Source organism: Pristis pectinata, chromosome 3 (assembly GCF_009764475.1).
Source record: "Pristis pectinata isolate sPriPec2 chromosome 3, sPriPec2.1.pri, whole genome shotgun sequence".
Lineage (NCBI taxonomy): Eukaryota > Metazoa > Chordata > Chondrichthyes > Rhinopristiformes > Pristidae > Pristis > Pristis pectinata.
In genome coordinates, this window is record NC_067407.1 from 66,389,502 (window position 1) to 66,401,276 (window position 11,775).

Sequence of the window (11,775 nt, forward strand, 5' to 3'; positions counted from 1 at the left end):
ATTGCTAAATCCATCAAAAAGCAAATTATTTGCTTATCTTTCCACTTTGAGTCTATCACCCTCTAGGTACAGACCAAAATGCTCATTTTGCTGCTTCAGAAAAGCATCCCTGCCTTGATAGTATTACATTAACCTTATTTTCTACTCTGGGGATCTATGTGGCCAGTGAGTGACATTACTTATCCCCGAGCAGTTTGTGTTCCTGCTCTTTATCCTCCAAAATCAATTGGGGAGTTTCTGTCCCGACTCCACAAACAGAGGAAAAAGGAATCCATTAAAGAGCCTATTTTGAGTTGGATTTGATTGACCTGTTCCAGAGAAATGTACAGCACCCTGTCCCTATCAATGTTGTGAATTATGAAGGTGACCCACTGTAGGCTGCTGAAATCTTTTCAGAAGAACACATGAAAAAGAGGAGGAAATTCAGTCATCAAAATTGTTCCATTAATTAATTAGATCATGTTCGATATGTAGCAATTCATCTACATGTCTTGGTTTCAAAACCTTAATACTCCCATCTAACAAAACTGATTTTTCACAGCTCCAGCCTCGAGCTGCTTAGACATTTCAGAATCACCCATGAATAATCCTGATCCTAACTTGAAGGTGGTTTTGCCAGCAGAAATATTTTCTCTGTAACAAATCCTTCAGTCATTTTAAACACCTCAATGAAACAACTCCTAAGGCTTGTACACTCCAGTAATACAAGCCTAGTCAATGCATATGTCTTCGTAATTTAACCTTGTAAGCCCCAATATCATGTGGTACAAGATCAGTTGGACACATCCATTGATATTCTATCAGACTCTCTGGAGCTTCAATCTAAGGTGCTCTTTAGACTGTGTGGGTATCTGTGAGGCACCCAACAGCTAGGGGTACAGGCAACCCTGAAGTTACAATAAAGGGTAGAATAAGACTGCACAAACTTCATAGTTTAGCTGCACTATATTGTCTTTTACACACAACAAATACGAGATCTCCTTTTGCAGGTCCAGGAACTTCACGAGGAAGAAGCTCAATGGGTCAATTACGATGAGGATGAGTTGTGTGTGAAGATGCAGTTGGCAGATGGGATTTTTGATGCCCTGATAAAAGACACAGTAAATGTACTAAATCAGATTCAGGAGAAACGGTCGAAGCTCACTGCATCCTAACTCCAGCCACACCATCACCTGACTGGACTACAGAAGGAACTTGGGCATGGCCGTTCTCAAGCAAGTCAGCAAGCTGACGTACAGCCTCTGAACCCATCCCATCGGGTTGTCACCTGGCATGTTGGTTTGTGAATGATGAATGGTTTATGATACTGACCTCATCCTGAAGTAGGCAGCGTGTGGAAGCCAGAAGTGCCAATTTTACCCTTCCCCTTTATATCTGTTATTGTCCCATTTATTTATCTAAACTGTAGCATAGTTTTGAATTGAGAAATTTGCACATTAATTTTGTTCTGATTTATGCCTGTTTACTTTTTTAAAAATGTGACCATATATCTTGAGGTGCTATGGTTTCCGTGTTTGGTGTTTTGCTAGCTCTGAGAGTTAATGACTGACATGCATCAAGGGTAAACGTGATCTCTGAGCTAGAAGTGTATCTGCATGATTGAAGTGAAGGACAAAAAGATTATTGACATAGAAAAATGCTTCATTAACTTTTTTCTGGTTTTAAGTTATTTTAGAAGAAAGAACATTGTTTTATTCAATTAAATGGGCTCTATTGAGTTTATTTTAGGGGAATTGTTGCACCTTTTAGATCACTTGTTGAATCAGGAGCTGTTTTCTTAAAGAACTATAATTTGGGTCACAACATGACTTCGTGACGTCAGTGCGGTGTTTGTTCCTTGCACTCATTTGTATACTGCACTCCAAGGTAAAACTGCACCTGAAGAAAGATTCCTTGGCGGAGGGGGTGAGGTGATCTATTCCTTTTGAGGTTTGAAGTTGCTTGATGATAGCCAACTGACATGTAAGATTCTCTCAGATGGGAATCACCTTTCTCTGTCAGTTGCACTGGGTGCTGCTCCTATCCAAGTGCTTGCGCTCTAATGTTCTGCAAATATCTCCAGTCAAGTTATCAAGCACCAATGCTATATCTGCTGGCTTTTGGCTTCTAGAGCCTCCCTGTGACAGTACTGTGTATGTCAAGAAGGGTCCTGTCAAGGATGCAAGATCTCAGATTCCCTTCCCTGAGAAATACAAGACTCTGACCTCACTGCACATAACACACATTGAATGAGAGAAATTAGTTGCTTTCCAATTTGCACTCTATTCTTACAGTGATATTATAGCAAAGGTGCTACCGCCTCTATCTTTGACACTGGGTGCAAGATGTTTAATGAATTCCTGAGAAACACTGGTTTTGATGAGCAGACAGTGATATTTTTCAGCAAGGCTCGCTCGAGCTGGGATGCTGGCTGACCTCGTTTCCTTCCCACAGTGGCACAGCTGGTAGAACAGCTTCCTCACGGCTCCAGTCACCCAGGGTCAATCCTGACCTCAGGTGCTGTCTGTGCGGAATTTACATGTTCTCCCTGTGACTGCATGGGTTTCCTCCCACATCCCAGAAGTGCGGGGATTGGTAGGTTAATTGGCTGATGTAAATTAACCCTTGTATGTAGGTGGGATGGCAACTGGGGAGAAAAGGTTACAGGTAAATTTAGTGGGGGGGGTGGTGGGATTGCATAGACTTGAGGGGCCATATGGCTTTCTGTGTTGTAGGGAAATATGGTAATGTGGAAATAGCCTGAGGATTGTTGAGACTGATCTTCAAACATTAACGGCTCAGCTGCTCAATGTGAGGGAGTGCAGTCTGAGCCTTCTGGTTTGTGGGTTGCAACCGTTCCACTTGCTGGAGGAGGTGAACAATCTTTCAGATTGCTTTTGAAGCTGGTTATTGCATAGTATTTTAGTGCTCAGTAAGTATCTTTCCTTGTCTCCTATGACCAGAACTGGGGCATCTATTTCAGGAGAGCTAAATTAATTTTCCTGAATATTGAAGCTCACCAATCAGCCAGAACAGTCTGTTGGAGTGCAGTTTCTACTGGAAGTCCAGGGAAATGCAACTTAAAAGGGGATCATTTTCTTTTGAGCAAAAAAGAAAAACAATGCATTTTTAAGTTAGGAGCAAGTTTTAGAGGTATAACTTCAGCACTGCAATGATTGTGCTATGCTTCAACTCTCTAGAAATGAGGTTTTCCAGGTGTGCTGGAAGCCTTGACACCTGAGGTGAGAGATGATTGCTGAGCAGGGGGAAGTCCCATGAGCTATTCGTATAGTTGTGAAGGTTAGGGCTAGAAAGCAGTGAACGGACAAACAAGTTTAGTTATGCTGCAGCTCAACAATTACACCAATTCTCTTCTGTACATTGCACAATATTAGCCAGATATCTGTTCACTTAATGTAGTGAATTGCAGACTTACTGCCTTAACCCCATCAACAACAATACTAGTGTTTGATCAAGAATTGGTAGGTTAACAACTGGTCTGAATTGCAGTAAAGGTTTTATCACTGTGATTCTAGATAGGGCTAAATCAATCTCTCCCTCTCCCTCTGTCTCCACCTCCCCCAATTCCTTGCTCTCTCTCCCTCTCTCATAATTAGCAGTGTACCAAAGGAGCTGGAGCAGCATTGCAAACGTGCTTCTTACCAAACTATTTGCTACTAAACAAAAGCCCCATGTTCACTGACTGATGGGGTAACACGGAATGCTGGTTCTGGTTGGCTCTCCCTTCAGATACAGGTTGAAATGCAAACCACAGGATCCAAGCCAACAATTGACAAAGACAACTTGCTCAGTAATTAGTGTTTTAATCCTCAGCCTGTTCAGGGAAGTTTTGACCATTTTATCCATAGGGCTCGAGTTTAAAATGATTGCCTTAGTTACTTATACTTGAGAAAGCCAGTACTGTGTATGCAAGGCACAAGTTCTTGGCTGCTTGATGACACAATAAGAGAATGAAACCTATTTATTAAGAACTTGAAGTTCAAATGCTGCTGTGCTCAGTGCTGTTCCTTGTCTCCCCATTACACATGCCCAGTTTCTGTCACTCTACTGGGTAGACTAACACAAGGGGACTTGCCTATGTGTACTATATAGTGCAGAGCTACACAAAGGAGTACTTGACTGTGTATTTGTATAGTTGTGTGAATGTGTGTAAATACTGGTTGAGCATTCCTATCTGAGGCAATTCCCTTCCCTTTTGTAATTTTATGGGAAGGGCCAATGTGTGCAGTATGGAAATGTAAAATAGGTTTTTCTGTGTATACATAACTATTATATATATATTTGATAACAAATTGACTTATTAATACTTAAGAATTTTGTAAATAAATCATTATTGATTTCTAAGCAGATTCAGTATTCCATTTCCTTTCTCATCAATGGCATGGTTGAGAACAATCTCTTCCTGATCAGGTAAAGTGTTGTGGTGAGTGCATCATTGTCATAGTCTTACAGTATGGAAACAAACCCTTCTCAACCTCTCCTACCCATGTACTTTTCTAGATGGCTTTTAAATGTTGCTAATGTGCCTGCCTAAACCACTATTTCTGGCAGCTCATTCCAAATATGCACCACCCTTTGGATGAAAAAGCTGCCCATGATGTCCCTTTTAAATGTCTCGCCTCTGATCTTAAACCTTATGCGCTCTTGTTTTTAGCACCCCCTCCCTGGGAAACAGACTATATGCTTTCATCCTGACTGTACCCCTCATGACCTTGTATACCTCTCAGATCACCTCTCAATCTCCTACATATCAGGGAATAAAGTCCTGGTCTATGCAACCTCTCCTTGTAACTCAGGCCCCCAAGTCCAGGCAACATCCTGATAAATCTTTTCTGCCCTCTTTCTAGTTTAATAACATCTTTCCTAGAACAGGAATGACACAATACTCCAAGTGAGACCTCACCAACATCTTGTATGCAACATAACTTCCTACTCCTATATTCATTGCCCCGACGAAGGTCAGCATGCCAAATGCCCTCTTCACCCCCCCCCCTCCCCCAATCTACCTGAGATGCTGCTTTCAGTGAACTATGCACTTGCACAACAGGTCCCTCTGTTCCATAATACTCCCCAGGGGCCCTACTATTCACAGTACAAGTTATACCCTGGTTTGATCTCCCAAAATGCAGTACCTCGCATTTATCTGGATTGAAAGCCATTTGCCAATCCTCAGCCCACATACCCAGCTGATCAAGATCCCCCTGTAATTTTTCATAACCTTCTACACTGTCTACAACACCTATTTTAGTATCATCTGCAAACTTAACAACTGTGCTTTGTATATTCACATCCAAATCTTTTATATAAATTACAAACAAAAGGTCCCAGCACCAACCCCTGCAGCACACCACAAGACACAAGCTTCCAGTCCAAGAAACAACCCTCAACCATCACCCTCTCTGCTTACCACTAAGCCAATTATGAATCCAATCTGCTATCTCCCCCTAGATCCCATGTGATCTAACCTTCCAAACTAGCCTGCCATGAGGGACCTTGTCAAAGGCCTTGCTAAAGTCCATATAGACAACATCCACTGCCCTACCCTCAACTACACTCTTGGTTACCTCCTTGAAGAACTCCCAAAAGATTTGTCAGACACAACTTCCCACACACAAAGCTGTGCTCACTGTCCTGAATCAGACCCTGTCTCTCCAAACGCTGGTAAATCCTGGCCTTCAGAATCCCCTCCAGCAACTTATCCACCATTGACGTCAGATTCACTGGCCTGTAGTTTCCTGGCTTGTTTTTGCTACCCTTTTCAAACAATGGTATCACGTTAGCCACTCTCCAGTGCTCCAGAACCCCACCTGTGGCCAGAGATGAAGCAAAAATCTCTGCAAGGGCCTCTGCAATTTTTTCTCTAGCTTCCCACAATGACTGAGAATGCACAGGTCAGGCCCTGAGGATTTATCCACCTTAATGCACTTGAAAGCCTCCAATAGCTCTTCCTTACTAATTTGTATGTGGTCCAAAACATCACCACTCATTTCCATCATTTCTCCACTGCAAAAACTGAAGAGAGATATTCATTAAAAATCTCTCATTTCCTTTGGTTCCACGCTAATCTTTAAGGGGTCCTATTCTTTCCCTAGCCACCCTTTTACTCTTAATATACCTGTAGAAGAGTCTGATTATATACCAATATTGGATAAAGAGGCTGATCCTCAAGACAGTGGCAAACAACAGATGGAGACTGATGGGAGGGTCAGTCCCTTGGTGTTTAAGGGCCTTTCTCTGTCTCCAAGGCAAGATGGTTGTTTCCACAATGGGATTGCCTTCTTTCATAAGGTGACACCATGTAGCTCTTTCCTGTTTTAAAACTCCAGTCTCTCTTATCACTTCATAGCAAGGATCTGCTGGAAAAGTCCAATAACCCAGAGGCCTGATCTAATGTTCCAGAGTTCAAATTCCATCATAGCAGTTGTGGAATTTAAACTCTGTTAATAATGTGATTTTTTTTAAAATCTAGTTTTAATAATGTCTTTCTGCTGTCCTTAGACAAATTATAAAACCAGATGGAGCACCCAACATCACGTACATCTGGTATCTAAATTGGGAAAGTCATCCATCAGGCTGACATTGTACAGAATCACAGAATCATACTGCAAGGGACAACATGCCAGATGACTCCTTCGCAATCCCTGGGTACATCCTGTCCACTGAGTCAGATCTGCCAAAGGGCCTAGTAAAATGGAGGGAACAACCCTGGTGTCTCAACGTCGACTCCAGACCTTGTGGATTGCTGACATCAGGTCAAAGATGGGCAAGGAAACCTGATTACTACTACTTGTCCTCCCTCAGTGGATGAATTGGTGCTGCTCCATGGTGAACACTTGGCAGAAGGATTGAAAGCAGCAAGAGCACAGATGTCCTCTGGGTGGGGACTTCAGTGTGCATCAGCAAGATTGGATTGTGAGCATCATCACATACACAGCTGGCTGAGTTCTGAAGGACACTGCTGCCAAGAGGTATCTTTGACAGGTGAACAAACCAACCTATCTGACCTCGTTCTCACCAGACTACCTGTGGCAGATGCAACTGCATCGGTAGAAGTGACGAAATCTTGTCGTGATACAGCATGGAAGCAGGCCCTTCAGCCCAGTGAGTCAATGCTGACCATCAAGCACTGATTAGGGTCAGTCATACAGCACAGAAGTGGGTCCTTTGGCTCAACTGGTCCACGCCAACCAAGATTCCCATCTAAGTTAGTCCCATTTGCCTGCATTTGGCCCATATCCCTCTAAATCTTTACTATCCATGTACCTGTCCAAGTAACTTAAATGTTGTTAAAGTACCTGCCTCAACAACTTCCTCTAGCAGCTCATTCCATACACACTCTTTCCAGCTGAATGACATGTTTTCTATAGCAGGATGACCAAAACTGAACACAATACTCCAAGTGCAACCTCACCAATGTCTTGTACAACTGTAACATCCCAACTTCTATACTTAATGCCCTGATTGAAGGCCAGCGTGCCAAATGCCTCCTTCCACCTGCGACGCCACTTTCAGGGAACCATGTACTCTCCTAGATCCCTCTGTTCTATAACACACTCCAGGGTCCTACTGTTCACTGTAAATGTCCTACCCTGATTTGTCTTCCCAAAATGCAACACTTCACACTTACCTAAATTAAACTCCCATTTGCCATTCCTCGGCCCACTTACCCAGCTAATCAAGATCCCTCTCTAAATCCTGATAACCATCTTCACTGTCAATGATACCAACTATTTTAGTGTCATCTACAAACATACTAACAGTGCCTTGTACATTCTCATTCCAAATCATTGATAAACAGTAGATGACAAATAGCAATGGGCCCAGCACCGAGCCCTGGGGAACATCACTAGTCATGGGCCTCTAGTCTGAAAAACAACCTTCCACCATCACCCTCTGCTTCCTACCATCAAGCTAATTGTGTATCCAATTAGCCAGCTCTCCCTGGATCGCAAGTGATCTAACTTTCCATAGCAGCCTACCATGTGGAACCTTATCAAAGGCCTTACTGAAGTCCATATAGACCACATCAGCCACCCTGCCCTTATCAGCCACCTTGGTTACTTTTTCAAAAAAAACTCTCAAATTCGTGAGACATGCTCTCCCACACTGACGATCCCTAATCAACCTATTTTTCCAAATATTTGTATACCTTATCCCTCAGAATCCCCTCCAGTAACTTACCTACCACAGACATTAGGCTTACTGGTATATACTTCCCAGGTTTTTCTTTGCAACCCTTCTTGAATAAAGGCACAACATTAGCCACCCTCCAGTCTTCCAGCACTTCACCTGTCACTAATGATGCATATATCTCATCCAGGGCTCCTGCAATTTCTTCTCTAGCTTCCCACGGTGTTCTTGGATATACCTGATCAGGCACTAGAGAATTATCTACCTTCATACACCTTAAGACATTCAGTACCACCTCTGCTGTAATGCAGACTATCCCCAAACATCCCCATTAACTATCTCAAGTTCTGAAATCATTATATCCTTCTCCCTGGTAAATACTCATTGGCAACCTTGTCCATCTCCTGTGGCTCAACACAAAGATGTCCACTTTGGTCTTTGAGGGGCCCTATTTTCTCTCTAGTTACTCTTTTCCCCTTAATATAAAATCTCTTTGGATTCTCCTTAATCTTCTCTGCCAAAACTATCTCATGCCCCCTTTGTGCCCTTCTGATTTCCTCCTTGAGTACACTCCTGCATCCCCTATACGCCTCCAAGGATTCACTTGATCCCAGCTGCCAATGCCTGACCCATGTCTCTTTACTTGACAAGAGAATCAAATCTCTCATCATCCAGGGTTCCCTACACCTGCCAGCCTTGCCTTTCACTCTTAACAGGAACATGCAGATCTTGAACTCTCTATCTCACCTTTAAAGTCTCCCACTTACCAGACATTCCTTTGCCTGCAAATATCCTAGTCCAATCAATTTCTGCAAGTTCCTGTCTAATACCATCAAAATTTGCCTTGTCCCAACTTAGAACTTTAACATTACGCTACTACATTTTTTATTCTTCAGCAACTCCCCCCCCCCCCCCCCCCCAAAGATATCTACCACTTACCTACACACTAGGATCAAATTTACAGTGGTCAACTAACCTACCAACCCGCACATATTTAGGATGTGGGAGAAAACTGGAGCACTCGGAGGAAACCCACACAGTCACAGGGAGAACGTGTGAATGCCACACAGCATCGGAGGTCAAAATCAAACCTAGGTTGCTGGAGTTGTGAGGCAGGTGGCTCTACCATAGGACCGTAAGGTATAGGAGCAGAATTAGGCCATTCGGCCCATTGAGTCAGCTCCACCATTGAATCATGGCTATTTTTTTTCCCAAGCCCAGTCTCTGGGCTTCTTGTAACACTTAACCCCCTTACCAATCAAGAACCTATCAATCTCTGACTTAAATACACCCAATGACTTGGCCTCCATCGCCCTCTGTGGCAATGAGTTCCACAGATTCACCACCCTCTAGCTGAAGAAATTCCTCATCACAGTTCTAAAGGGACGTCCCCTTATTGTGAGGCTGTGTCCTCAGATCTTAGACTCTCATACTAATGGAAACATCCTCTCCACATCCACTCTATCCAGGTCTTTCAGTATCCAGTAGGTTTCAATGAGATCTCCCCTCATCCTTCTACCAGCTTGTGCTGCTTGTGTCAGAACTGGCAGCTTGCTGGAAATTTCTGGACATCACACCAGCTTTGGGTGTGTAGAACAACTGCCTTGAAGAACAATCCTGAAACCCTCCACTAGCTCCACCCTACAGAGATCTCTCCCAACTTCAACCACGAATCGATTCTCCGACCACTCCACCAGCTCCTTGTTGATTAGGCCCATTTATTAATTCTGTACAGCAAAGACAATACCTTTGCTCTCTTCAGGCATGAGGGAGAGCACTGTTGACTATCACCAACAACTTACATGTGCATGCCACCTGTGTTAGCTTCCTTCATGCTAAACACAGCCTGTTCTCTTCCAACATGTCCATTTCTTGGAAAGCAATGCCGGATTGAGTATTGCAGATAAATCAATCATTTCTCTGCCAACTCTGTCAGTGGAAAATCCACTCATGTAGCAGATGCTGTGGCTCAGCTTATATTTTTTGCCACTGTACAGCTGTAAATGAAAGCTCATTAATTTTCAACTCCATGAATTTCCTTGAACTTTTCACAAACTAATTGTCCAGAACCAGGTAAGCCTCATGATGTTGGTTGGGATCAGCTGGTGAGAGTATCTGCAGATATCTTTAACCTCTACTCCAATCCAAGGTTCCCACCTGCTTTAAGAAGACTGCAATCATTCCAGTGCCAAAGAAAAATAAGGTTAATGACTACAGCCAAATGGCTCTGACATCCACCATCATGAAGGCTTTCAAGAGGCTGGTCATGGCACACACCAACTGCAGCCTCCCAGACAACCTTGACCCACTGCAATTCGCCTATCACCAGAAAAGGTCCACAGCGGACATCATCTCCCTGGTCCCACACACACCTTTGGAGCATCTGGACAACAAAGACACCTATGTCAGACTCCTATTTATTGATTATAGCTCTGCCTTTAATACTATATTTCCAAACACAGTTATCTCCAAACTCTGACCTAGAACTCTGCACACCCCTCTGCAACTTCCTGACCAACAGACTGCGGTCAGTAAGGATGGACAGGAACACCTCTGCCTTGGTAATCCTTGACACTGGTGCCTCACAACGCTGAGTCCTCAGCCCCCTACTTCTTATACACTCATGACTGTGTGACCAGATTCTGCTCTAACTCTATCTGCAAGTTTGTAGATGACACCAGCATAGTGGGCAGAATCTCAAACAACAACAAGACAGAATACAGGAAAGAGATTGAGAGCTTACTGGCACAGTGTCACGAAAACTGTCTCACCCTCAATGTCAGCAAAAACAAAAAGAGCTGGTCATTGACTTCAGAAAGTGGGGTGGAGTACATGCCCCTGTCTGTATCAGTGGTGCTGAGGTAGAGACGGCTGAGAGCTTCAAACATCACTGACAATAGTCCTGGTTCATCCACATGGATGTCATGAGCAAGAAAGTGCACCAGCACCTCTACTTCCTCAGGAAGCTAAAGAAATTTGGCATGACTCTTTGACACTCACCAATTATTACAGATGCACCATAGAAAGCATCCTATCCGGATGCACCATGGCTTGGTATGGCAACTGCTCTGCCCAGGACCACAAGAAACTTGTAGAAACTGCAAGACACAACTCAGCACATCATGGAATCCAGCCTCCCCTCCATGAACTCTACACTTCTCGCTGCCTCGGTAAAGCAACCAACATAATCAAAGAACCTTCCCACCCCAGCCATTCTCTCTTCTCCACCCTCCCATTGGGTAGAAGATATACTGTGAAAGCCTGAAAGCACATGCCACCAGGCTCAAGGACAGCTTCTATCCTGCTGTAGTAAGACTACTGAACAGATCCCTTGTATGAAAAGATGGACTCTTGACCTTACAATCCACCTTGTTACAGCCTTGCACCTTACTGTCTAGCTGGACTGCACTTTCTCTGTAGCTTTAACATTATATTCTGCATTCTGTTATTGCTTTCTCTTTGCACAACCTCATTGTTCTGATGCGATAAAATGATCTGTATGGATGGCATGCAAGACAATGTTTTTCACTTTACCTCAGTACATGTGACAATAATAAACCAATTTAATTTAACCATCCCTTGTACATTCTCATCCAATTTGTTGATATTACTGATGAACAACAATGGGCCCAGCACTGATCCCTG

At 43.4% G+C, this 11,775-nt stretch overlaps 1 protein-coding gene across 4 annotated transcripts in view; it reads left to right on the plus strand.

Annotated features, from left to right (window-relative positions):
* Positions 1-4,335, plus strand: part of cep350 (centrosomal protein 350) — a 173,482-nt gene extending 169,147 nt beyond the window's left edge. For all 4 annotated transcript variants that reach the window (XM_052011681.1, XM_052011680.1, XM_052011682.1 and 1 more), the window contains one exon: positions 990-4,335. In XM_052011681.1, the coding sequence (XP_051867641.1) occupies positions 990-1,154 (165 nt within the window). In that variant the 3' untranslated portion in view covers positions 1,155-4,335. The remainder of the gene's footprint in view (positions 1-989) is intronic.
* Positions 4,336-11,775: the final 7,440 nt, after the last annotated feature.